The 27,855-nt window shown below is 46.1% G+C and overlaps 1 protein-coding gene across 1 annotated transcript; it reads right to left on the reverse strand.

Moving 5' to 3' along the window:
- DRD2 (dopamine receptor D2) lies at positions 1-27,266 on the reverse strand. Its single transcript, XM_006111241.4, has 7 exons — positions 26,961-27,266; positions 7,573-7,682; positions 7,027-7,163; positions 5,513-5,703; positions 4,722-4,808; positions 3,659-3,998; positions 1-1,777 (listed from the first exon to the last, which is right to left on the reverse strand). Exons 1-7 carry the CDS (start codon positions 27,240-27,242, stop codon positions 1,584-1,586), a joined length of 1,341 nt encoding a protein of 446 aa, XP_006111303.1. The 5' UTR covers positions 27,243-27,266; the 3' UTR covers positions 1-1,583.
- Positions 27,267-27,855: the final 589 nt, after the last annotated feature.

Raw genomic sequence — 27,855 nt, forward strand, 5'->3', positions numbered from 1 at the left:
TACAAAATATATTGTGAGCTGGGTACAATTAATAAATGACACTGTGGATTTGGCTTCTCAGTTGGTTAAACCAACCATGAAGCACAGAGACCAGAGGGTGGTGGTGGTGGTGGTGGTGCTGGAAACAGACAGGGGGAAAATCTCTCATTTTCCAGACCAGAGTCCACACTGAACCCAGGAGCACATCCAGCTAGACATGCTTTCTGAACCTTTTCCCTCCCAGAACCACAAAGCACAGATTGCAGACACCCCTATCTCACCGTGGCGAATGGTTACTCTGAGGAGTAGTTCCTCTGAAGACAAGGGGATTGTTTGTGACAGCGACTACAACACATCAGTGTGAGTCAGTGGCTTATGATCTTGCTTATACTGAAGTTATTGTCCTTAAGAGTGGTGCCTGAGACTTTGAAGCTAATATACACATACAGCTACCAACTCCGCTTTCTCTCCCTGCAAACCTGCGGAGCTGTAAGGGAAGGGGGAGCCAGGCCGGACTATGAGGAGTAGCTTCCCTCCCTGTTGATTTAAACCCACATAACAAGGGGCAGATTCTGCTTGGCAGCCTAACTCGGATAACTTCACTGGAGTTACACCAGGGATGGATATGGTACCAGGGGCCTTGTCTTTCACTGTGTCCTTGTGCTGCTATATGAACGACACTGTCACTCTGCCGCTAACTTTGTACAACAACTTGCAACTTGGAGGTGAAAATCCTAGCAGGAGGACATGTCGGTTGTACTAGTAAATGAATGGTGACAATGGGTACCCTTTGAATCATAGCACGTACCATGCAAGGCAAGGTGTTGTTTATTTAGTTTGTTTATGTTTGTTTTTTTTTGGCTCGGGCTTCTGTTCAATTCATCCTATTTATTCATATTTACATTGGTGTTATAACCCCGCATGTGACACATGTTTCCCTGCTCCTCCTGCATCCACTTCCCCTGGACCCGTATGTCTGTAGATAAAGGATCTTGTAGGATGGCAGAACCTTCTTAGTCTTGTTGGCACCTCTCTAAGTCTTTGCCTAAAGGCTTCAACAGTTTGATACTGGACTGGTCAGCTGGAGGTGATGGCAAAGCCATTGCATGGAGATCCTGTGAGCTCTGGCTGTCGGGCTCCTATTGCGAAGCAGAAAAGATGTTGGCGTCTTTGGTGAGAATTTTATCGATGACGTTCACACGTGAGCAACCGGCACAGTGACCAATCACTGTCCACCGCTGGCTCTGCTAATGTCCACAGTTAATGCACTGGAGGTCAGCTGGCCACAGGCAAGTATGAAATGAGCGAGTCTGTTTTTGCTTGTTTTTTTTTTTTTTTCCAAACACACAGTGTGAGAGTAGCTCTTAAAACTGCCCTTTGGGTAGGTCTCTGAGTCCAAAGGTCACCTTAAGAATAAGAGAGAGCCTCCCACCTGAAGCCACCCATTACATTCCACTTATAAGGCTGGGTGGGCATGGCACTGTCTTAACACCATGGGCTCATGGGCCCTATATAAGAACACTAGGCCTCCTCATGACTCCCTACTCGCCTGTGTGTGTGTGTATGCGGCATGTGCATGGCATTGTCTTGCTCTCAGGCTTTATTCAGCAATGGAGTATCTTCATGAAGGCCTTGCGGAACTCAATATTGAAGGTGGTGTAGATAATTGGGTTGACGGCGCTGTTGACATACCCAAGCCAAGTGAAGGCACTGTACATGGCCGGTGGGATGTTACAGTCACAATGCATGTTCAGGATGTGGGTGATGAAAAATGGGAGCCAGCAGATGATGAAAACACCTGCGGGGGAAAAAAAGGAAAGAATGGCGGTTTGATTGCCATGAGCTATCACTTTAACCCTGGAATATTTGCACTGGTGCTCAGTATTATCTAGGGGTGTGTCTAGACTACAGGGTTTTGTTGACAAAAGTGGACTTTTGTCGACAAAACTATACCTGCATCTACACTGCCACTGAGTTCTGTTGACATAACGTCAACAGAACTCAGCAGTTTTGTCGAGGTCTGTAAACCTAATTCTACGAGGAATAACTCCTTCTGTAGACAGAGTTCTGTTGACAGAAGGTGTTATTGCATCTACACTGTCCTTTGCATCTTCACTGTCAGGTTGACAAAGCGACTTGCTTTGTCGACAGAACTTGATGTAGTCTAGATGCTCTTTGTCAACAGAAGATTTGTTGACAGTAGCTGGTGACAAAACTTCTGTCAACAAAAGCCTGTAGTCTAGACATACTCTAAGGGTATGTCTACACTTGCACCCTAGTTCAAACTAGGGATTCAAATGCAGGCATTCGAAATTGCTAATGAAGGGGGGATTTAAATATCCCACGCCTCATTAGCATGATCACGCTGGCACGCTAGTTCGAATCACAGCTGATTCGAACCAGGAAGTGCGCGCTGGGACACGGTAGTTCGAACCAAAGCCCTTGGTTTAACTAACGTTACTCCTCATTTTCGAACCAAGGGCTTTGGTTTGAACTACCGCATCCCGGCGCGCACTTCTTGGTTCGAATCAGCTGTGATTCAAACTAGCACGCCAGCGAGATCATGCTAATGAGGCGTGGGATATATAAATCCCCGCTTCATTAGTAATTTTGAATGCCTGCATTTGCATCCCTAGTTTGAACTAGGGTACATGTGAAGACATACCCTGAAAGCCAACAAATAATCCTCTTATGGTGGCAAAAGAAAGTTGCTTCTTGCAGAGGGGTAGGTCTTGTCTTTTACTAACCTGTTTTTAAAATTGTGGCCTTAAGTATCTAAGCACTATGGGTATGTCTACACTAGCTCGTTAATTCGAGCTAGGTAGGCAATTGAGGCAACCGGAGTTGCAAATGAAGCCCGGGATTTAAATATCTCGGGCTTTATTTGCATGTTCCCATCTGCTCGCCATTTTGAAATTTCACTAGTCCGAACTCACTGCTGTGCGGCTACATGCGGCAGTGACACATTAATTCGAACTAAGTCCTTAGTCCTTAGTCCCACATTCCACGAGGAGCAACAGTTAATTCGAACTAAGGACTTAGTTCGAATTAACGTGTCACTGCCGCGTGTAGCTGCGTGGCAGTGAGCTTGGGCTAGTGAAATTTCAAAACAGCAACCAGACAGGAACATGCAAATAAAGCCCGGGATATTTAAATCCCGGGCTTCATTTGCAACTCCGGTCGCCTCATTTGCCTACCTAGTTCGAATTAACGATGTGATTGGGATGCATTATAAATCACACGAGCCCCATGCCAGCCATTGCCACTCAGCACCCAGGGTTCCCCAAAATTGGGCAACTCTCTGTGTTAGATGAGGTTGTCCTCTTATGTCTGGCCTTGCTACTGACGGCATATTGCTTTGTTACATAGGCGCTTCTCCTAACTTAGTCAGGGACACCTACAAGGACTTCACGTTCGGTATGTGACACCCTGTCTCCAGAGACCACTTTAAAGTATCCTCACCTCCCTCTTTCACTCGTCATCTTTCTCCTTATTTGACACTTCTTCCCTTCATGCATTACCCACTGAGCTCCTCCCCGTGTTTTCTCATGTGTTCTACCAACAAATGCACTTCTGCATGCCTATCTGACTAACAAAATAGTCCTCCGTGGACATTCCCATTAAAAGACCAGTCCTGGGCAGCCCATGGACCATAAAGAAGGCCAAACTGAGCTCTTACCAAGCACAATAGCTAGCATCTGGGTGGCTTTCTTCTCCTTCTGCTGCGAGAGTTTCCTCCTGCTAATGGCCTTGAGGGAAGTCCTTGTCTTGCCGTTGGGCATGGACTGGATCTCAAAGACCTTGGCCGTCTTTGGGTTGTCCTTGGCATGCCCATTCTTCTCTGTTTTTGTGGGGCTGTCCAAGGGCAACTCCAGTGTAGAATTCACGCACTGGTTGGAAGTGGCTGGCATGACCAGTTGGTGGTTACTCAGCAGGGCAGATTTGTGTTTGGATTTCTCGGGGGGGCTGGTACTGGAGACCATCTCCATCTCCATCTCCTCCATGTGATTCACTGCCTCCTGGACAAAGATCAACCCCCCCCCCCCAACATAAAGGTAGATGAATATGCAATTGGGGCAAAGAAGTGATACTGTCTTCTATGAAGGGAGCAGGGGTGATAATTGGGCCTCGATGAGAAAGGGATTAACCTCAGCTGAACTGCCCATCTCCTCCTTTTGTAGAGATAGTCTGGGGAAGGGAGCATGCCTTTGGGACAGTTGATGTGATGGGACAGAGGCTCATTTCTTTGCTGATGTTCCCTTATTTTATATATCTTTTCTGTGAACATTATTTTGCAAGGCGTTGGCGTTTGTGACTCTCACGGTGGTTCTTTGCTTCCGCTAAATCATTCCCTTATTTTATAAGGCTTACCCAAGGGGAGAGCCTCAGATCTAGAACTGGCTTTTCTATCAGAAGGACATTGAAATGGAAGATGGCTTCCCGCCCCCACCAAAGAAACAAAACAAAACGGAAATTTCCCTGGGAAAGATCAGCTTCCAATCATTTGTTTCAGGTTTTCATGAAAAGGCCAAAAGAAATTCACGTTTTAAAATAAAAAATCACCTAAAAGGCAAATGAAAAAATCCCAAATTGATACTACATAGCAGCTCCCTTCTTTTACACAACACTTTTCTTTTTTTAGGGTGGGGAGGGAAACCTACCCTAATTTTATTTTGCACCAGGCAGAGGCAAAGAGAGATCGTGCTTGTGCTGGAGAGCTGACGGTCCATTGTGACACTTACCACTTTCCGCTTATTAATTGGGAAACTCCCATTGGACTTGACAATGACAGTGCAGAGCTTCACATCTTCTGGATGAGTGCATTTGTCCTAAGGGGGCAAGGTCAGCACACAAGTTACACAAGCTGATGGGAGTTAGGAGGGGAGCTGGCAAAAGGGATGTGGCGATTTAAACACAGGGCACTGAGCAGAAAGTGTGTCTAGGACGGTAAGGAGTCTGGAAAGTTATGCCAAGAAGTGAATGATGGTAGTTCCCAGGGACTCCACTTTTTTCTCCCCATGAGAAAGGCACTTTAAGGATCTTTGTAGCTCCTCATTCCATCCCCATCTCTCTGTCTCCAGACCACCCTGCTTGATTAGAACCTGGCTTTTGAGCAAAATGCTGAGAGTTTGGAGATAGAATCATAGGATCCCAGGGCTGGAAGAGACTTCAGGAGGTCATCAAGTTCAGCCCCCTGCCTAAAGCAGGACCAATCCCAACTCAATCAACCCAGCCAGGGCTTTGTCAAGCCGAGACTTAAAAACCTCTAGGGATGGAGATTCCACCCCCTCCCTAGGGAGCTCATTCCAGTGCTTCCCTACCCTCCTAGTGAAATAGTTTTTCCTACTATCCAACCTAGACCTCCCCTGGGATTCCCCGAAGTCATAAGATGCAATATCCATCCGCACAGTCCACCTTTCCATCCAGACCAAACAGCATCATTTGGGAGGGAATGGGGGCAACGTTAGGGAGTGTATGGGAGCAGGAGGGAAAGAAGATGGTGGTTAGGAGAAGCCAGACAGGGCCTGGTTACCTTCAGCGGGGCCTGTGTGTCTGAGTCCAGGCCGTGGGTGTTGCGCTTGGTGTTGACCCGCTTCCGGCGTTTCCGGAGCACTATGTAAATCTGTACGTATACCAGCAGGGTGACAATGAAGGGGACGTAGAAGGAGACGATAGAGGAATACACAACAAAGGCAGGATTGGCAATGATACACTCATTCTTGTCTGGAAGACACAAGAGATGGCAGGAGCATTGTCCCAACCGTTAGGCACTAGAACCAGCATTTCTCTCTCTCTCTCTCTCTCTCTCTCTCTCTTTCACGACAGGAACCCCCCTGGAGGATGGGAACTGCTGCTCCCCCATCTTCCTCCAGAAATAATTTCCAAACCAAGAGAGGGATCGTCACAATGACTTATAGCCCCAATTCTCCATGAGAGCTGGGAATCTCAGTCCCTTGGGCCCATTTGAAAACCTCAGGGCAGTGGTCACCAATCAGTAGATCAGGATCTAGTGGCAGATCTTGGAGACCGTGACAGGGGATCCGGACTAGTTTGGCTTAGAGCTAGAGCACGTCAGCTGCCCTTCCCCCCCACTGCTGTGCTGCTCCTGGCCCAGCCCAGGGGGCTTCTGTTTGCTGCTCAGGGTGGGGGAGATAGCAGAGGGAAGGCATTGATGCTAGGGTGTTCCCTTCCCCCCGCCTCTGTGCCCCCATCTGCACAGAATGAGCAGGGCGGGGCTTTGGAGAAGGGGTCTGGAAGGAGGTGGCACAAGGATATTTGGGTTTGAGGTAGATCCTGGATTGACCTAAATTGGAAAAGTGATCTTGCACTTTAAAAGGTTGGAGACCTCTGCCTCAGGCCAAGCCTTAATCCAAGGGAAAAGAGGTTTATTTCTCAGGCAGTTGGTACAGGCATAAGGGCTGGCTTGGGAGAGTGAAATTCTCTAGCTAACCACCCAACTGCAGCAGTGAGCTCTCATGACCCCCTGTGCGGAGACACGCTCCCTTCGAGCGGATCACCAAGAGGTGAGTCTAGCAGTGGCGAGTGACCCTCTGCGACCAACCCAAACTCAGAGTAGTGACCTGTACATGCAAGACACTGTCGTTCCCAAACCATCGCCCATTCCGTTTCCTTAAATAGCGGCTACTATTTAAGGAATGTCTTAAATAGTCTGAATGTCTCTTCCGCTGCGGTGCAAATGGAGCAATCTGGTTATTTGTAAGGTGCCCATCACTGGGCAGATTTTAAGACATAAGGTTCTCTCTTCCTTTTGGGTGCTGAAAGAGCGCTTTGCACATTTCTTCTACAGAAGCCTGAGAACAAACATCAACCCTGATTTGTTGGAGGATATAGGCCTGGTATAGAGGGAGATGTAACAGATTGAGGGCTGTTGGATTGGCAAGGTGTGCACAAACCTAACTCTTATCTCTTAGTATTCACCCATGTTAATCCCTTCCCCAGTAACACAATCATCTCTGGGACCCACTAAGATAGAAGAGCGCATGAAAACCCGTACAATAGCCAGCTGCAAGATGACACTATGCTCACCTGTGTTGTTGAGACCGAACAGAAGTGGGCAGGAGATGGCAAAGGACAGGACCCAGACCACGGAGATCATGACAGTGACTCTGCGCCTGGAGCTGTAGCGGGTGTTATAAAGCATTGGCATTGCTACAGCTGTGTACCTGCATGCAGCACGGAGACAAAAACCGGGCATGTTATTTCCCTGCCGGTGCTGAAAGGCCACCTGCGCATTTGCAGTTAGTAAACCTGGAAAACTGTTCCCAAGAGATCACAGGGGCAGGTTTCGCGCGAAGACACCTCAAGGAACTCAGATGTCCAATCCAGGATGAGCCCACTGTCTCACCTGTGCAGCAACTTGCATGGGAAAGTTTGAGGGTGGAGCCCATTGGATGTGCTTTTCAGTGCCCTTCCTCTGACAAGCGGGCAGCAATGCTGCCTACTGCACCTTCTCACCGTTATCATGACCCATGTGAGCAGAAGCATGTACACAAAGAGATTTTGTGTAAATCACCTTTCTGCCAGCCACACCGAGCTGAACAGGACCTTCCTCCTGCCCCAGGGAGATCTCACCTGTCAATGCTGATGGCACACAGGTTGAGGATGCTGGCGGTACACATCATCACGTCCAGGGTGACAAAGATGTCACAGTGGATCCGGCTAAATCTCCACTCGCCGACCACCTTGGAGAAGAGAGAAGGGATTGGGAGGAAAAGGCATTCATGCACGCAGCCAGGACAAGTAAAGGCATTCATGCACACAGTCTATGGGCCAGTTCTGCTCTTAGCACTGAGAGTAATATTGTTGACTTCAGTGAAGTTAGTCTGGTGTTCTGGTTTAAATGAGAGTAGGCTTTGGCCTGTAGAAATTAGAGGGGGATTCAGGTCACATTCAGGCAAAACCCTGCTGAGCCAGTGTCAGAATTTTTTGTTAATTCAATCTTTCAATGCTTTGTCCTGTCTAATTTGAAAAGTGATGGAGTTTGACTAGGAGACTGAGATGTTACCAGTGGGATCTCATTCTTAGGACATTCCCCCTGAAATTAAGCCTGATTTTACCTTTCTTAATTGCATTCTATTGCTCTCCGTTCCCTATTAGGCAACCCATATGACAGACGCAAACCTAGGACCAAACTCAGTCAAGATATAAAAAATTGCTACTTCCATTGATATCTACACAGGGTGTGTCTACACAGTGAAGTTATTTCAGAATAACAGCCGTTATTCCAAAATAATTATGCGAGCATCTACACAGCAATAGCATATTTCAAAGTAATTTCAAAATAACGGGAGGCTTATTCCGACTTGTGTAAACCTCATTCTATGAAGACTAACACCTACTCCAGAATACTTATTTCAGTGTAGGGTCTGTGTAGATGCTTCACTTCTTCTATTTCAAAATAGCCCTTCACCAGGGCCATTCTAACTTATTCCTCCCCAATGCCTCCTGGGGATCTAAATCGAGATAGCACGTCCACATTAGGGGAGCCTGCCTCGGACTCATTTTGAGGCTTCCCTGCTGTGCAGACGTGCAATTTTTAAATAAGCTATTTCAGAATAACTATTCCAGAGTAGCTTATTCCGAAATAACTGTGCACTGTAGACATAGTCTAAGTGAGTTGACTCAGTTAGGCGATGAAGGCCAAAACAATACCAGGCTTAAAAAATAATTTGATAAGTTAATGGAGGATAGGCCCATCTGTAGATCTTAGCCAAGATGATCAGGTATGTTACACCATGCTCTGAGTGTCCCTAGCTTCTGATTGCCAGAAGCTGGGAGTGGATGACAGAGGACAGGCAACTCGATTTTCTATTCTCGTCATTCTCCCTGAAGCACCTGGCATTGGCCACTGTCAGAGACAGGATACTAGGCTAGATGAACCATTGGTCTGACCCCGTGTTTCTCAACCTTTTTTATAAAGTACCCCTTTTAAAAAACAATTATAAGTACTCCCAGTACCTATAGTTTTCAGACACACAACATTTTTTTCTACCATTGCAACACATTTGTTTAAACAACTTAATCGTAGCCAGGTGAGCGATGAAATTTTTGGGTGTAAAAAGTACAAAAATAATAAAGCGCTGTAAAAAACACAAAAATTCAGTTTTCTCCAAATTTCAATTGTGTTGATGTACCCCTCCTCTACCCCCGCCCCAGACTTCTCTCAAGTACCTTAAAGCGTACTCATACCACTGGTTGAGAAACACTGGTCTGGTTCACTGTAGACGTTCTTATGCAAGGTCTTAACTGGTGCATTAAAATGTTACAAGAAACCTCCATCATAATGAATGCATAGGAAAATGTGAATATTTTCAAAGGATTTTTTTTCAAATTATGCTCAACAAAGCACAGTAACAGAAATAGCGCGAGAGAAGCCTATTGTTTCTGCATATATAAAAATAGAAGCAATAATTCACGTTACATATTCTTATGAATGAAGATGGATTAAATTCATAACCCAAAAAAAATCTGACGCATTGTGTAACATACCAAAGATAGAGGACTAATTATAATATTCCCATTACTAGTAGCTCTGCTCTCATCTTTTCTCTTCTTACTAAAACCAAATTTAGCAATTAAGTTTAATGACGAGTAGTGCAACTATTGTATCGAGCATGCAAATAGAAAAGCACTTTTCCCTCTATTATAAATAAATAAGTCTTACTGCATTTGGAATGGGAATGAATAAGATAGCTATTCTTCAGCGTGATTTCTCCTTTCTAAGCCATAATTGTAGGCAATATGAAGTGGAGGAGGGAGAGAGGCTTCAGTAAAGGCTGAATGATAGACCATACATAAACATTCATTTAAAAAAAAGCATTTAAAGGGCACAGCCATATAAATAATTTGGCTTGATTAGAATTTGCCCAAAGGCAAAACTTTGCCATTTGTGTAGAACTCAGAGCTGCAATCAGCTTCTCGCAATCAAAACTAAACTAATTGGAGTTGCTTGAGGATGCTGTAAGATTAGTGTCGTGAAGAGTGTGGCTGTGTATGGGTTGGAGAACTTCTATAGTATGGGGAGTTGGGGTAAATGCTTCTGTAAGAGCTGAATGGAAAATGGAACGTCCAGTATTTTGGCATTTTGTTCCTGTCCCGATTCAATATGAAAAGTTGAGATGTAACTTTTTGGAGATGTCAGAGGGCTGCAGGGAGGCGAGAGCCCTCTCCAAAAAGTCTGATTTTCTTCCATGAAAATAATAATCTGTAGTCAGAGCTTACACTTCATGCACCTGGAGTCAGGAGGGTCATGCTAAGTCTCTGTTCTCCGCACCCTGAGCCACTTGAAGGCTGTTCTAAGTTATCCTGGCTACAATGGTCCAATAGGGCAGCAGCTGAGGATAGTTATTTGTACTGAATGAAGACAGTTTGGAGAGGAATATCTGTTCTTGTATCCTTGATCCAGTCGCTGTCCATCCCATGCACGCTGGTACATCCTCTAATCAAGGCTGAGATACAGCATTATTTTTAATGGGAATTAGGCATTGGATCCCCTTGGTGGCACTGAAAATCATAGCATCCGAGTATCGGAAGCCACGTCTACTGCAGAGGCGGTTCTATCTGATCAGGTGCCTCTGCTCATTCTTTGGCTCTGGGCTCTTGGGCTCTAATGTCCTTTGTTTGAGCTCCACATCCTGAGCTCCAGGATTTTCCTAATGTCTCCCCAGACTCTGAGATGGGATGGGGCTGCGAGTCCCATTTGAGAGAGCTGCATCGGTGTAAATGCAGACATTAGGATCTGCTTCTTTGGCAGCCTTAAACCATCGGCGCCTTTTTTTCCATTGGTCATAAGCGCCTCTGAGGATTCCCAGCAGTTGTGTGTGTGTGTGTGTGTGTGTCCCTGTTCTGCTATCAGAGAAACATTCAGTCCCTGTGCATACAGGAAAAGCAGTGGAAGATCCCAGTGCATTAGGGTTAGTCACGTGGTTTAGAAGGCGGCAGAGGGGCTGTGGTGTCAGCCACAAATCTCAGCTGCAGTCATCCACAAAGGCCTGATTTCACTCTCCTCTCTAGATTTATTAAACACAGGTTCCCAGAAGGAGCCTTGTATCCATGAGCTCATAGAAAGAAGTGATAGCCTGTCTTATATCAGCTCTGCTTGGTGCTTCCAGTCGAAAAGGGTGGGAAAGAAATTCCCAGCCCCAAGCTGGAAATGATGAGATCTCACAGACAGGGGTGGCAGGTTTGCAGAAATTTTGATGGTGCCCAGAACCTGCACCCTTCTCCCTCCAAATATCCCCCCCCCCCACCTACCTAAGGTTCTTGGAGGAGTTTGGGGGCTGGGTGCAGGCTCTGGCTGGGGTAGGTGATAGGGGTGCAGGGTGCGGGCTCCTGGAAGGAGTTTGGATGCCAGAGGTGTCAGGGGTTGGGCTCTGGGCTAGGTCAGGCTGTGGGAGTACAGGAGGGGGTGAAGGGTACAGGCTTTGGAAGGGAGTTTGGGGGCTGAATTGGGCGTGGGGGGAGTTTGTGGATGGGAGAAGGTGGGGGAGGGGGTCCAGGCTGTGGGAGAGAATGAGGAGCACGAGGGGACGTGGGAGAGAGGGCGAGAAGTGAGGCGCTTACTTGGGGTACCGAGGCTGCGGGGCTAGGCAGTCTCCCTGCACTGCTGCCCACGGGCACCGTCCCTGCAGCTTCCCATTGGCCGCAGGGGCACTCAGAGCGTGGTTAGCCTGTGGAGACACACATGTATCCTGGGGCTGCGGGAATGAGCCAGTAGCCGCATGAATTTAGCAGCAAGAAGCTGCTCTAGCCCTGATTCATTGCTGGTGGCAGTGGCAGCTTAAATCATGGCGGGGCAGCTGGTGGGCCAGGGGGCGCGATTTCGCATGGACCGGCAGGCAGGGCCAGGAAACACACCGGGGGGATCATGTGGGGGCAGCAGATAGAGGCTGGGGGTGAGAACTGGCTCCCAAATATGGTGGAGCCAGGCTCCCAAGCCAGAAGTATTCCTGGTGCCTGGGCACCATGGGCCCATGTAACTCACCACCTATGCTCACAGAATGAGCTTCCATTTAAAAGAGGAGTGTTGTGGACCTGGAGTAGAGCAGCGCAAACTAATCCCTAGGGCTCTAACTACAATCACAGCCTGCCCGTGGTCACGTTAATGAGGCTCAGCACATGCACAATGTTTTACATTCCACAGTGCTGTGCAAACATTAATTAACAAGGGTGATAATATGAGGCTTCTTGACCCTCAATGAGTTTTTTCTGCTCAGTACCGTTCCCAAGTGAATTATGGCTTCTCTTGTCTGGCTTTTCTTCCCCCCCACCCTCCACCCCGTCCATTTTATCTTTTTTCTCCCTTAAACAACCAGCTGCTCAGTGCTCAAATGCAGCCGAAACAGCCACTCACTCCCACCTCACGTCCTAATTTATTCATTTATTTATTTTTGAGGCTTCTCCGGAGTTTAGCAGCTGCAAGGATGATTCTCTTGTTCTTTAAAGTTTTCTTGTCAGGTCTAAGTACACATGATATACAGCAGTGAGTGAGACTGTCTCATTGCTGGGGATCGATACAAATAGGGATTGGGAGGGAAAATACAATCTTGATATTTTCCCAACAGACTCAGTTATTATTAAACTGCTCTGTAATGAAATACAGGGCACACAGCAGCTGAATCCTCTGTAGGATCTGAAAGCTCTGCAGAAAGTGCATTGCTGCTTGTCTTGAATGTCAAGTGATACAGGACAAGAGTTTCCATTTTCTATAAGTTCAGCAAATCCAAATTCTTCCATTTCAAAATGGAACAAAACCTTTAAAAAAAATTCCAGGGGAAAAAATGCCTTAAAAATAGTTTCATGTGAATGGAAATATTTCATGTTGATAAAATGTCATTTCATTCCAATTTCAATCTTTCAAAACTTTTACACAATTTAAGAAATATAAAACATAATGAATTTTGATACACAAAAGGTCATTTTATCCTTTTTTTCCCCTTTTAAAAAACATTTTTTTTCCAAAAAAAAAAGTCAAAATGGGATTTTTGGACATTATTGGAACAATTTGGTTCTAAGTGAAATTTTATTAAAATTGACACTTTTTTGAACATTTCAGCTGAGATGAAAATAACATTTTCCTTCAGGAAAAAAAGTTTCAATTAAGACCTTACAATCAGCTGTTATTGAATGCATGAACCTGAGACTATCTTGTTATTTTTTTGACACCCTGTGGCAGGAAGAGATCCTGGGTCCCATCTACTTTTATCTTCTTGATGCACAGGTAGCGTAGTTGTGTTTAATGTGCTTCAAATCACTACACAGTTCAGAACAAATTTGCACCATCCAGTGAACACCAAGTTTGAGTTTTATCTCCTACGTTTCAGATGACCAAGAAAACACCCCGCATGCTCCCACGACACAGACTAGAGTGCTGATTAGAAGCCTTGTGAGGGAAAAAAAGTTTCCACTTCAGCCCTGGTTTGTATGGATAACAGTGCAATGCCAGTGAAAAGCATTTTTTCCTTCACATACATTAAAAATGCCATTTTCCCCTTTTTTATGTGAGATTTTTTTTGGTACAACTCTTGTTATTCTAAGCCTTCATTTGGCTCTTGATCATTGTAATATCTGAGGGCCTCTCAGTTCTCAGTAGATTTGATCTCATTTCCTCTGTGAGGTAGGGAGCTGTCATCCTGGCTGTATCTTTTCACCTATCTTTTCTTGCCATAAGAATACCAACTCAGATTCAAGTTTCCAGATGCTCATGCATTGAAGCTCCCTGCAGCAACCTGATCTATTAGAATGCAAACCCTAGATCTGTCCTGTAACATCAGCACTGATCCTATCAACTGAGGAGAATTAGGAATTAGATAGCACTTTTTTGAAAACTATCCAGATTCAGCAAAGCTGTCAGCAACCTTTCTCCACCTCCACCTTCTCTACCAAGCATTGCACTTCTTAGAATCCATCTATCCCATGAAGCCAGGAATGCTGGGAAACAGAAAGGACTTGTAACTTCAGAGAGGAGTCACCAAAGAACCCTGCATATCCACCTGCAAACAACCTGTAAGGCAGATGGACAATGCATTGGGTGTCTTTGGACTGACAGTAAATAGGGTCAGAATACCAGAACAAACTGGAGAATATCTGAATGTGGGAAAGAATCAGAGTCTGATTCACCACTGCCATCCACTTTGAATTGTCAATTAATCCTGTGCAAAGAAAGTGCAAAGTGCTGGATTTTCCATTCACGCCGAGAGGGAGCATAACACCCACATTGCACAAGGATCACTGGGCAGTCAACCCTAAAGCCAATTTTTCAGACTTGCCTTTTGCATCACACAAGGAAGCAGATGGAAACTCTGTACCTGTTGCAGCTTGGAAGACCAGTCCTATGAGAGGTGGAAGTTACACCATTAAGTTATTCAAATACTTATAACAATGATGGGTCTGGACCAAATACCCCCAAATTGGCATTTCTAAATAGAAAAGTTTGACTCCGGATTAGGGATGTTAAAATGCACGTAATTAAGTAACCAGGTAATTAGTGAAAATTTCAGCAGTTACACTTGGGAGGCAGTCAGCTCCCCAGAAGCTGCTGCATGTGCAGAACCAGCTCCCCATGCGTACCAGCTGTTGCCTGCCACCCATGCTATTGCCTCTGTATCAGAAGCATATGGCTCCCAGGGAGCCAGCTGTTAAGACAGCTCCCTGTACATGTACCAGGAGCCTGTGTGTAACCATGAATGTTAACCAATGAGCTCCGGCTCATCGGTTAATCATTTACATGGTTACACTTTCACATCCCTCGTCACTTTCACATCCCCGACTTTGAGGCTATGGCCAACCGTCAGTTAATACTACAAAGGAAAGGAAGCTAGTGTTCTGGAAAACCCCTTCTTGTGCAGTTTCCCTCTTCCTTGACTCGGGGCCAGCAGAATTGATTCAGAACTTCCATGGAGTAAAAAGCACTGGGCATTATCAGAGACTTCGCTAGTTCTGGGGGAAACCCTGCTCAATCTTAGCCACCAGTGCAAAAGCCAGCTGGGCTTTTCACCTACTCTGTGGATGCTCACTTTCATTTTTCCCAACTTAACTTGCATCCCCCTCTCTGCTTCCTCACAGAGTCCTAGAATCCCAGAGCTTAAGGCCGGCAGGTACCACCTGAAAATCAAATCCGATCTCCTGGATAGCACCTACCATCAGCACCTCCCTGAACCAAAATTAGACCAGAGTATCACAGACACAAGGGAATAGACTGTCCTGTGCCACAGGAGGGTCTGAAGTGAGCCACTTCCGGAGGCCCCCTGCAATGGCAGGGAAATGAAGTGAGATTTACCTTGGTAATCATGGCATGTGACTTGCTCCCACATGCTGCAGAGGGAGGTGAACCCAGGACACTGCCAATCTCACCTGGGGGGGGCATGGATTCCTTCCCGGCCCCACTCATGGTGATGAGTTAGTCCCAGAGCAGGTGAGCAAGAACTGACCAGCCAAATCCATGAGAGAGAGAGTGCTCCATGCCACTGCAGAATCTTGGCCTTCCCCATCCAACGTCCCACCTCTCATCATGGCCATTCTTGTTGCTTCAGAGGAAGGAGATTAAAAGAGCCTCCCAGAATACACTTTGGATGGAGGGATCCCTTCCTGAACTCTGCTGGAGGCTAGCTGAAACCTTCCATGAGTATCCAAGTTAGGCTATAAAAACTAGTAGTCCTGTGGCACCTTAGGGTACGTCTACACTACCCCCCTAGTTTGAACTAGGGAGGCTAATGTAGGCATTCGAAGTTGCAAATCAATCAAGACTGGTTTAATAGGTAGTTCCATTTAGGGCTTTATTTCGAACTACCAGGTCCCTGCTGCGTGTAGACGCGGACAGTTAGACTGGACTCGTAAATTTCAAAAAATTACGACTGGCCGGGAAGATGAAAAGCCAGTGCAGGATATTTAAATCCCGGGCTTGATTTGCAACTTCAAATGCCTACATTAGCCTCCCTAGTTTGAACTGGGGGTTAGTGTAGACATATCCTTAGAGACTAACAAAAATATACATGTGTGTGTATATATATAAAAAATCATGAGCTTTCATGGGCAAAACCCACTTCTTCAGATGAGATGCGCTTGAATGGTTGGGATTGGTCCTGCCTTGGGGCTGGACTTGATGACCTCCTGAGGTCTCTTCCAGATCTATGTTTCTATGAATGGAGGAAAAGGGGGCCCCTCAGAATAAGAAGGGAGAGGGAGAGAAAAAAATATGTCAACCATAGTCCCGGTGTTAATAAGGCTAATTGAGTGGGCCGGAACTGTCCCATATTTAGCTTTTGATGTCAATGGGCTGTTGAATGTAAGGAAAGCTGATTTTATACTATGTTATCCAGTTCAAGTCTTTGTTCAGGCCAAGGGAAATGGTCAAATTTGCATATGATGGTCAATAGGCTGTGTTTACACTATGACAAAGAGGGAAGGACAGGACTCTATTTTGAGTACCATAAGTGTTGCTCTGACTCTGGCCAAACCATGCCTCGTGGAGGCATGGAATGCCCTCTCCAGAAAGTTTCAACATGCTTCAGACTTGCTCTTACAAAATATTTCTCCCAAGAGCCTCAAAGGGAAAAGCCCTCCCTTACGGAACATGTTCTCCTCTCTCCTGTTTGTTCGCTGCCTTAGAGCTGAACTGAGATGCTATTTAAATAGAAGAGATTATGCTGTGTTAACTCAGGATCCTGCAGGCATTGGGTTGAAATCCATCCGGGGGTGTTAATGCATATCCAGTGGGAAATAAGCGGGCCAGACCAAAGCTGTTCGACTCAGGAGGTAGATCCAAAGTCTCATTTGTGCTTCCTGAGGTCATCTGAGTTTAATCAACTCCTTCAGCAGCATGGGCTCTGTCCAACAGTAAGAAATCCCACTGGCAAATCAATAGCACACTGAATTGGTTGGGGCGTAGGGGACTGAGCGTAGGGGAAGAGGAGGAAGAATACAGTAGCTTTCTCTACCAGTAAGCAAGTCTCTTTCATGTGGCTTGTTAGAAAGATGCAATGCTAAGGCTCTGTCTAAACTGGGAAGGTTTGATGACAAAAGGGCTGTCGAGAGACAAAAGTTGAAAACTGGTCAAACCACTTTTTCTGCCTCTTATTGTCAGTACTTCATGGCCACATTATTAGCACCCTGTCGACAGATAGAGCAAAGCAATGTGGAGAAGCATCCCACAGGGCAGTGTTGGGGGAAGGCAGAATGGATCCCTGCGCTTCTTGGGATTTCTTCAGAGCTCTGGGAGCTCTCCATACAGAGGAATATCAAAACTGCACTACAGTCTCTCCAGCCCTCTCCTTGCAGCAGCAGTCTGCCTGCTGCTGTGTTCCTAGCAGAGCAGAACAGAAGCATTTCAATGATTTGCTCTTTGTTTCTTCTCCAAATAGAGCAGCTCACTCAGCTGTCAGATGCTTCCTGGAGCTTTGAAAGGGAAGGGGTGCATGCCTGCAAGGCAGCAGAGGTCACAAAACACTGACCAGAGCCATCAGAAAAGGCATTTTGGGATACTGGCAGAAGCCAGTTCTCTCAACTAAACAAACAGCAGAGTCCACACTGGCTCTTTGTACACAATAAAAAGAGGTGGGTTTTTTTCGCTCCTCCCTCCGCCCCCCACGGTGTGTGTGCTGTGACTGACAACTGGAAGCTGTTGACTTCTAATCAAATTTGTTGGTACATAAACAATCCAGGAAGTTTTTGGAGAATGTTGAGGATAATTTCTTGGTACAAGTGCTGAAGGATCCGACCAGGAGCCATGCGCTGATTGACCTGCTGCTCACAAACAGGGAGGAACTAATAGGGGAAGTAGAGGTGGGTGACAACCTGGGAAGCTGTGATCATGAGATGATGGATTTCAGGATCCTGACCGAAGGAAGAAAAGATAGTAGTAAAATACACACCCTGGTGTTCAGAAAAGCAGACTTTGACTCCCTCAGAGACCTGATGGGCAGAATCCCTTGGGATTCTAACATGAAGGGGAAAGGAGTCCAGGAGAGCTGGCAGTATTTTAAAGAAGCCTTATTGAAGGCACAGGAATAAACCATCCCGATGTACAGCAAGAGAAGCTAATATGGCAGGAGACCATATTGGCTTACCGGGGAAATGTCATTGCGGAGCCTTTGGTCATTATCTTTGAAAAGTCATGGAAATCGGGAGAGATCCCAGATGATTGGAAAAAGGCAAATGTAGTGCCCATTTTTAAAAAAAGGAAGAAGGACGATCCAGGGAACTATAGATTGGTCAGTCTTACCTCAGTCCCTGGAAAAATCATGGAGGGGATCCTCAAGGAATCCATTTTGAGGCACTTGGAATACGGGAAAGTGATCAGGAATAGTCAGCATGGATTCACAAAGGTCAAGTCATGTCTGACCAATATTATTAGCTTCTATGATGAGGTAACTGGCTCTGTGGATATGGGAAAGTCAGTGGATGTGATATACCGTGACTTTAGCAAGGCTTTTGATATGGTCTCCCACAATATTCTTGCCAGCAAGTTAAGGGAATATGGATTGGTCAAATGGACTGTAAGATGGAAAGAAAGCCGGCTAGAAGGTTGGGCCTAGTGGGACATCAATGGCTCGATGTCAGCTTGGCAGTTGGTTTCTAGCGGAGTGCCCCAAGGATCGGTTCCAGGACCGGTTTTGTTCAACATCTTTATTAATGACCTGGATGCAGGGATGGATTGCACCCTCAGCAAGTTTGCAGATGACACTAAGCTAGGGGGAGAGGTAGGTACACTGGAGGGCAGGGATAGGGTCCAGAGTGACCGAGACAAATTGGAGGATTGGGCCAAAAGAAATCTGATGAGGTTCAACAAGGACAAGTGTAGAGTCCTGCACTTGGGCCAGAAGAATCCCAAGCATTGTTACAGGCTGGGGTCCGAATGGCTAAATAGCAGTTCTGCAGAAAAGGACCTGGAGATTACAGTGGACGAGAAGCTGGATATGAGTCAACAGTGAGCCCTTGTAGCCAAGAAGGCTAATGGCATATCAGGATGTATTAAGAGGAGCATTGCCAGCAGATCTGGAGAAGTGATTATTCCTCTTTATTCGGCTCTGGTGAGGCCACATCTGTAGTACTGTGTCCAGTTCTGGGCCCCCAACTACAGGAAGGATGTGGACGCAGTGGAGAGGGCCCAGTGGAGGGCAACCAAAATGATTAGGGGGCTGGAGCATAGGACCTATGAGGAGAGGCTGAGGGATTTGGGTTTGTTTAGTGTGAAGAAGAAAAGAGTGAGAGGGGATTTGATAGCAGCCTTCAACTTCCTGAAGTGAGGTTCCAAAGAGGATGGAGAGAGGCTTTTCACAGTAGTGATGGATGGCAGAACAAGGAGCAATGGTCTCAAGTTACAGTGGGGGAGGTCTAGGTTGGATATTAGGAAAAACTATCACTAGGAGCATGGTGAAGCACTGGAATGGGTTACCTAGGGAAGTGGTGGAATCTCTGTCCCTAGAGGTTTTTAAGTCTCTGCTTGACATCCTGGCTGGGTTGATTTAATTGGGATTGGTCCTGCCTTGGGCAGGGGGCAGGACTTGATGATCTCCTAAGGTCTCTTCCAGCTCTATGATTCCATGGGAAAAGACAAAAATTTCACACAGGGGTGGAAATTTTTTGTCACCAAAACTGGGTGTTTTCGCTGACAAAAGTTGCATTGCAGTGAAAAGCTCTTACTCTTTTGTTGCCAAAAGTTGTTGGTGACAAAAGGTGCCAGTGTTGGCATGCCCTAAGTCAGTGCTAAATCTCGGTGGCTACATCTACACTGCAAGGTTTTTGTGCAAAACCAGCCATTTTTGCGCAAAAACCTGTGGAGCGTCCACACCTCTAATGCGCTTTTGCGCAAGTACATTGGCAGTAAAATGGTAGAACAGAGGGCTTTTGCCAGTGTAAGTAAGCCTTCTTTTACGAGACTTAACTCCTTTTTGCACAAGAGTTCTTATGCAAAAAATGCAAGTGTGGACACTCTGCAGGGGTTTCATGTGCAAGAAACCCCTATGGGAAAAAGCACAGGTGCTCTGATGGTCCTTCTGTTAATGGCAATCAGAGCTTCCTTGTGCAAAAGCATCCATGCAGTGTGGACGCCGACTTGTACAAAAGCACATCAGTTTTGCAATGTGCTTTGAGGTGTGGGCGTGCTCTTGTGCAAGACATTTTTGTGCAAAAACTCTTGCGCAAAAGGCTTCTTGCACAAGAACCCTGCAGTGGAGACGTAGCTGGTAAGCCCCTTGCTAGGGGTCCTGTCACTTGGCATTCTATAGATATTGTATGTAAGGGAAAAGTAAGGAATTCTGCCCAGGTGGTTGTCCTGCATACCCAAAACAGGGCACAGGTGGTATGTAGTCCCAGGCATTGGTAACTGCTCCAGTTTGGTTTTAATTGTATTGATGACTCTGGCTATGTCTACCCTACAAGCTATCACTGTGATACTTGCACTAGTGCTCAGATGAGCCAGCATGCTAAAATCAGCAGTGGCAATGGCAACAGAGGCTGGCAGCCTTGAGTAAGTACCCCCAGGATGGGAGCGAGTTTGTACTTGGGACGGCTCACTCTTGCTATCACTGCCCAGACCACCGCGGCTGCACTCCTCATGGTAGCCCACCAGCTCGGATGAGACTAACATGAGTGGGGTATGTGTACTGGAGCTGGGAATGTCCCCACTAGCTCATCGTATATGAGGAACCTCAGTGGAATCCCCTCCATGTGCCTCTAGCTTTATAGCAGTTGATGACCGACCACTAATAGATGTTCTGCAAAGAAAGGTCCTGATACTGGTGGGGATGAGCTGGGTGACTGTGGAGGGCTGTTCCAGTTCTACATTTCATGACTGTGATAAGATTTTTCTCTCTACTAATTGCAGAAAAAAAGTCCCCACAGCAATCTCATGGCTGCCTCCTGGCGAGCAATTTAAGCTGCGTGACGTAAAGTGTGAATTAATCTTCATTAATGATTCTGCATCCTGCTGATCTGGGGTTTTCATTTTTCCTAATGTACAGTCAAATATCTTCTTCCCCTCTCCCCTCCCCTCTTGCAATGTGTGAAAGTTGATTTCTGTAGTTAACCAGAACCCACACAGCCGAACCTGTGGGCACAATTAACATCAATGCATAAATGTGACAAGAGTTTCAAACAGTTATGAAGGGGCAATGGGCTTGTCCTTAATATTAGATACTAAGTGTGACAAGGCTTTGCTGGAGACATACAGGGCATCTGAAATTGTTAGGAAAAAAAGCAAGTCATTCCACAATTTAAATCAATTGTTTTAATAATCAATTACTCCTGTAAGCAAATCTTGCAGGCTCTGATGCATGAGAGCACAAGTTGAACTTGAGTCTTGGGAGCAGTTAAGGCTTGATCCCAAAAGCAGCCATGTACTGGATCAGGTGAAGTACTTGAACACATGCTTAATTTTAAGTGCGCACATGTTCCCTCTGACTACCCACCTGCTTAAAGTTAAGCATGTGATTAACTGGTTTGTAGGACTGGCAGTAGAGCAATCAGCACCTTGCAGGATAAAGCCTTTGAAGTAACTGGGACTATGCAGATGGTAGCAGTTAAGCACCATAGAAAATTATTAGAGTTCATAGAAAATATTTGCCAACAAACTTAAAATCAAGTGGCCTATTCAACTGTCATTTTAGTGCGAAGAAAATTTTTACTATAACAAATCACAAATAATTCAAATTAGTTACGGAAAGAATAATGGAAGCTTTACGAGCTTCTGATTCAAATTTACTACATATGGCAATCATTCAATAAAATGAATAATGATTGAAGTTGAAATCCTACAAATTTAAAACTGTTCTTTTACCTCCCTTTTGCAAACACAGTAATAAACAATTCTATTACATATGTTTAATGCCTTGAACTTTCCTATAATCTACGCAAAATGACTTTGCCTGGTTGACGGGCCTCACCCGCTAGTCGTTAATATAGCATTCAATTACAAATGATAGCGCTTAACCAGTGAGACGGCGCGTTGGGGTTTTCCCGTCTCCTGCACCCCCCGTAATGGCATGGACAGACTCCCCCATCCAGTAGAATAGAGGGAGTTTATTGCTTCTCCAGGATACAGCACAGCACAGATATAATCTGGTTACAAGGCAGGCCTAGGATGCCTCAGCCCCCCTTGAGATGGGGGAGCCTGGGCCCCTTAATCCCAGCCCGTTGCCTAGGCTGCTTCCTCCATGATACCAGCCAGAAACCTAACTCACTCACTCCCAGCCCTACCCCCAGCCAGGGCTCCACTCCCCTTCTTCCTATTGTTCCACTCCCTGGGAGATAACTGGTCAGACAGGTTCTTAGCCCCCTTGCATAATGACTCATCCCCTGCCCTGCTGGGCCGTGCTGCAGCCAGCAGCCAGTGGAGGTCACTCACAACCCAAGCCTAGCAACCAGCAAGGTACCCACACTACGTCAACCAGTTAACCATTTCAACCTAGGTTTCAATGCTTGACCCTGCTGTGGCTGCAGCCATGGGGGTATCACAATGGGTGTGTCCCAGCCATGGCTAAGGCTGCTCCAGCTCAACGTGGCTGGCTACCAACAAAGCTAATGAGCAAGAGCTGATTAGCCGGTTAACCGTTAAGCATACTGGTAAGCCAGGTATGCTTATAAGTTAACATCCCTAATCTCTCATCTCATGATCTCAAAGCACTGGATTGTGACTTGGACTAACTAGTCGTGGAGGGGATTAAAGGGAAGTTAGTACCTAGCTTACAACACTGCTTTTATCAGTGTTTCTGGTCTGAATGCACAGTAGAGATGTAAAAATGTAAGATGTAAGTGGTTAAACATATTGTTTAATGGGTTAACTATTAAAAGAGGGGCTGCCCCACGGCAGGCACAGGCTGCTGCAGAGCAGCCCCTGCCTGTGGCTGACTCCAGAACAGCCCCTGCCTGTGGGGCACCTGGATCCGCCGTGGACAGGAGCTGCCCTAGACGACCAGAGCAACCCTTGTCCGTGGCAGGTGAGGAGCTGCTCCAGCCCCACTAGTTAATGTTAACCAGTAAGCCTCACCCATTAAGGGTTAACAAGTTAAACTTTCACCTCCCTAGTGCACAGAAGCAAGCAAGCACTGTGCGGGGATGGCATATACTAGCAGCTAAGAGCTACTCCTTCCGATAGCAAGGCGAAAGCACAGGGAGCACCCCTTACTCAGGGCACAATCTGAACCCTAAGGATTCAAATACTGAGCAACCCCAGCCAGCTATTAGTGAAGTGGCAACCATTTGTCTTTTGAACTAAAGCAAACTCCTCTTCCCTTCTAGACTCCTAGTGGGGATGCTTTATGTAAATACTTCCAATTGACTTCAGGACTGTAGACTAGATAAAAGTCCAATAACTCGGCAGTGAGTAAATCTAAAATCAGGGACCCTGCTGTGCAACATAGATCAGACAGAGGTCTCAGCAAAGGGCTTTTCATGTGCCGCCTGAGTGTATTCAGGATTCTTGGCAGTAATTATGTCTGTGTCACCGTTGTAAAGTGCGGAACTAAACTACTGGAGCACCCTGGAGCCAGCAGAGTACTTAACTTTAAACACGGGAATAGTTTGAAGGACTTCAGTGGACCAATTCAGGTGTTCAAAGGTAAGCACGCATTCGCTTGCTTGTGTGGCTTGGAGCCTTGACTTCTTGCTTGTTTTGATTTTCCGTTAAACTTTCACTTTGTAATTTTGTATGTGTGGCGTTCTCTGGGGAAAAAGAGAAAAATTCTTCCTCCCCAATTACAGGCCCATCTAAAAGAAAGAACATTGACGAAAATGTCATTTTACTTATTTTTCTTCTTAGATTAATTTAGCATGGGTGAATCGTGCCATATTGACAGTTCTTGATGTCTGCTACTTATTTAGTGACTACAGCCCAGGGTAATAAGCACCTTTCCTTTCCTTTCCCCTACTGTGATTCAACCTGAATTGAACTGAACTTCTCTATGCAACCAGAGACCACAGAAATTCAAATGGGTGCATGATAAAAACACGGATGTTCAGTCTTCCTGGCTTATTCTATCCTTGGCTTCTCCTGAGAGTTGCCAAGTAGAGGGCAATTAGGCTGTGTCTAGACTGCAGGCTTCTTTCAGAGGAAGTTTTTCAGGAAGAGATCTTCCCAAAAAACTTCTTCCAAAAGAGAGCATCCACACTGCTAAAGTGCATCGAAAAAGTGATCTGCTTTTTTGACAGATAGCATCCAGACTGAATGGACGCTATCTCACATGTAAGCTGTGATTACTATGGGTGGAATGGCCACCAGGGCACCTGTGCTTTTTCCTCTTTCCTCTTCTTGCGAAAGAACTCCCTTTACCCATCCACACACACACCTTTTTCCAAAAGAGCTCTTTTGCAAAAAGGCTTCTTTCTCATAGAAAGAGGAACCAGTGTTGGAACCGCTCCCCCCCCCCCCCCCGTTCTTTTGATTTTCTTTCGAAATAACGCGATTGCAGTGTGGACAAATTGAAGTTTTTTCGAAAAAATGGCCATTTTCCTGAAAAAACTTTTTAGTGTAGACATACCCTTAGTAATGATTTTGAGGAGGACTTGGGGTATGTCTACACTACCCCACTAGTTCGAACTAGCGGAGTAATGTAGGCATACCGCACTTGCAAATGAAGCCCGGGATTTGAATTTCCCGGGCTTCATTTCCATAAGCCGGGCGCCGCCATTTTTAAATCCCGGCTAGTTCGAACCCCGTACTGCGCGGCTACACGCGGCACGGGGTTCGAACTAGCTGGGATTTAAAAATGGCGGCGCCCAGCTTATGCAAATGAAGCCCGGGAAATTCAAATCCCGGGCTTCATTTGGAAGTGCGGTATGCCTACATTACCCCGCTAGTTCGAACTAGTGGGGTAGTGTAGACATACCCTGGGACACTATCTATAAAGAATTGGATTAAGACTCCTCAAAGCTCATGTCACACAGGTCACAGTCATCAGACAGTAATAAACTTTTTGGCAACAAGAATAGAACTTAACTCAGTACTTTAGGCATTGTGGAGGCAACTCATCCTTGTGTAGAAAGCTAACACGAGGCCCAAATACAACTTCAGTACCACTTAGGCAGTACATAAAACTTGAGATTGTTCTCTGCTTAGTATCCTATTTCCTGAATCCACTAGTCTCCAAAGAAAGTAACATTTTTTCTTTTGTTTCTGTCTCTCTCTTGTGCACCCACAAGTTTTCTAAAAATCTGAAGAACAAGGGCCTTGTACCTTCTATTATCCTTTCCCACACATTGCACTTCGCTCTTTCTAGCTATTTACAATTTCAAGGATCATTTGATGTCAGCTAAATGCTTGGCAGATTTGGAATATTCCACTTTCACAAAACACAGTGCCACTCAAACTCAGCTCTGCGTGCAGAGGCACAAAATTCCTTTATACCCAAGTGACATTCTAACTACTGTAATGTGACAAGTAGCTCACTTCTGATTCTGTTTCTCTTATATATTATGACACAGTAGCTCTGCATTTAAATTTTGCACATACGATTGCACATTTTCTCTACTGCTGAGGTTCTTAAGAAATATGCTGTGGTCCTATTGTGTGTGGTCGGTACTCTGTACTTTATTTGCACACCACCAATGAAGTGTTAAGGCCCCATTCTTGGTCTTCATTGTGCATTGCACATGGCTGTGTGCAGGAGGTCCATGACTTGCGACCACCCAAGTTCCAACCCCCCACACTTACAACCATTCTGGAAGTGCGGAAGGGGCCAGAAACCCCCGACATACATCCTTGGCCCACATTTATGATGGGTAAATGAAAGTTCAAGTTACAACACCCCCGACTTGCAATGCTTCCCCCCGTAACTGATCATGTTGCAAGTAGGGGGCCTCCTGTATCTTGGAAAATACATGTCACACTCAAGGTTAGTCTGTTAGGGTTTCCCTCAGACCTCTTCCACTCAGTTTCCACAGAAGCATAATTGCTCTATATAGATATTAAGGACCGTCCTATTTAAGCTCTTCTGAAAAAGGTCACACATAATCACAGAACACTAGAACCGGAAGGGACCTCGAGAGGTCATCAAGTCCAGTCCCCTGTCCTCACAGCAGGACCCAGCACCATCTAGACCACTCCTGATAGATGTCTATCGAGCCGGCTCTTAAATAGCTCCAGTGATGGAGATTCCACAACCTCCCTCGGCAACTTATTCCAGTGTTTAACCATCCTGACAGTTAAAAATGTTTTCCTAATGTCCAACCTAAACCTGCAGTTTAAGCCCATTGCTTCTTGTCTTACCATTAGAGGTTAAGGAGAACAATTTTTCTCCCCCCTCCTTGTACCATGTTGTTAGGAACTTGAAAGCTGCTACCATGTCCCCTCTCAGTCATCTCTTTTCCAGGCTAAACACACCCAATTCTTTCAGTCTTCCCTCATAGGCCATGTTTTCTAGACCTTTAATCATTTTTGTTGCAGTTCTCTGTACCTTCTCCAATTTGTCTACATTTTTCCTGAAATGCGGTGCCCAGAACTGGACACAATACTCTAGTTGAGGCCTAATTGGCACAGAGTAGAGTAGAGTTCTTACAACATGCCTGTTAATGCATCCCAGAATCATATGGGGGCAGCCAGCCCTCAGTGCTGCCTGGACCATGCAGCGCCGTGTCCCCCTGACTCCTTGCCAGCTCTCAGCCGCCTGGAGTGCACCATGAGCGGTAGCGATAGCAGCGGAGCGCTCTGGGGCCTTTTGAATTGACAGGCTCTAGGGCAACCGCTCCTCCCTCTCCATGGGTGGGCCTGCATGGAGCTCTCTGGAAATCCTTGATTCTGTGACTTCCATAACGTGACCTAAACAAAGCCTGAGGGATGCTGAGTGAGACAGGGCTGGCAGCTAGCAAAACGAGCACATTTCTTTCTTGAAATGACTGTGAGGCCGTTGTTATTCCGAGCAGAGCCACACTTTCAATAGCCAATGTCTAAGCCGCTGCTCTGCCACTCTCTGGATAGAGGCACCAGGAATATTTGTCTGGCAGAGGATCCACTACAACACAATGCCACCTACCTCCAGGTAGACTACCCAGGGCATCACCAGCGTCGCCACCAAGAGATCTGCCACAGCCAGGCTCACGATCAGGTAGTTCGTGGTGGTCTGAAGGGCTTTCTCCCTGGACACCGCCATGCACACCAAGACGTTGCCGAAGACGATGACAAAGATCAGGAGGGTGAGAAGTATGGCATAGTAGTTGTAGTGTGGCTTCTGGTCTCCATCGGACCCATTGAGAGGCTTGCTCCAGTTCCTGTTGCCAATGTCGTCATTGTACCAGGACAGGTTCAGGGGATCCATGAAGGTAAAATGCCAGAGGCCAACTCCACCCTGCCACAAAAGAGAAGCCAAATGTTACTCTCAGATCATGGGGTGACATGAGCTGCACACACCAGCTCATGGAGTTCAGCTCCATATTTGTGTGTTTTAAGCAAGTAAACCTTGCAGAGGCTATGACTTTCTGCTCAGGCACTGGAGTGCATAAACTGATGCATAAACTCTTGGTTATAATTGAGTCACTCAGACAAGCCACTGATGCCAACATCCTCAAAGGGAGTTAGGTGCTTCATAACAGTGAGGATCTGAGAAGGTTGACGTAAGATATGTCGACTCCAGCTACGGAATTTATGCAGCTGCAGTTGCATATCTTACATCACGTTTCCGTGCCATCCACACAGCAGGAGGCCGATGCGAGCAAATGCTCCTATCAGCTTCCTTTACTCTTCATGAGGAGCAGGTGTATCGATGCCGACGGGGGCGCCCTTTGAGTTTGATCTAGCGGGTCTACCCTACACCGCTAAATCGAACCCCGGAAGATCAATCAGGGCAACGTCGATTTTCTGTGTAGTGTAGACATGCCCCCAGAGCCTGAGTTACACAGGTACTTAGCAGAGACAATACTTAGCTGGGAGGA

This window comes from Pelodiscus sinensis, chromosome 26, assembly GCF_049634645.1.
Source record: "Pelodiscus sinensis isolate JC-2024 chromosome 26, ASM4963464v1, whole genome shotgun sequence".
In the NCBI taxonomy this organism is placed as follows: Eukaryota; Metazoa; Chordata; order Testudines; family Trionychidae; genus Pelodiscus; species Pelodiscus sinensis.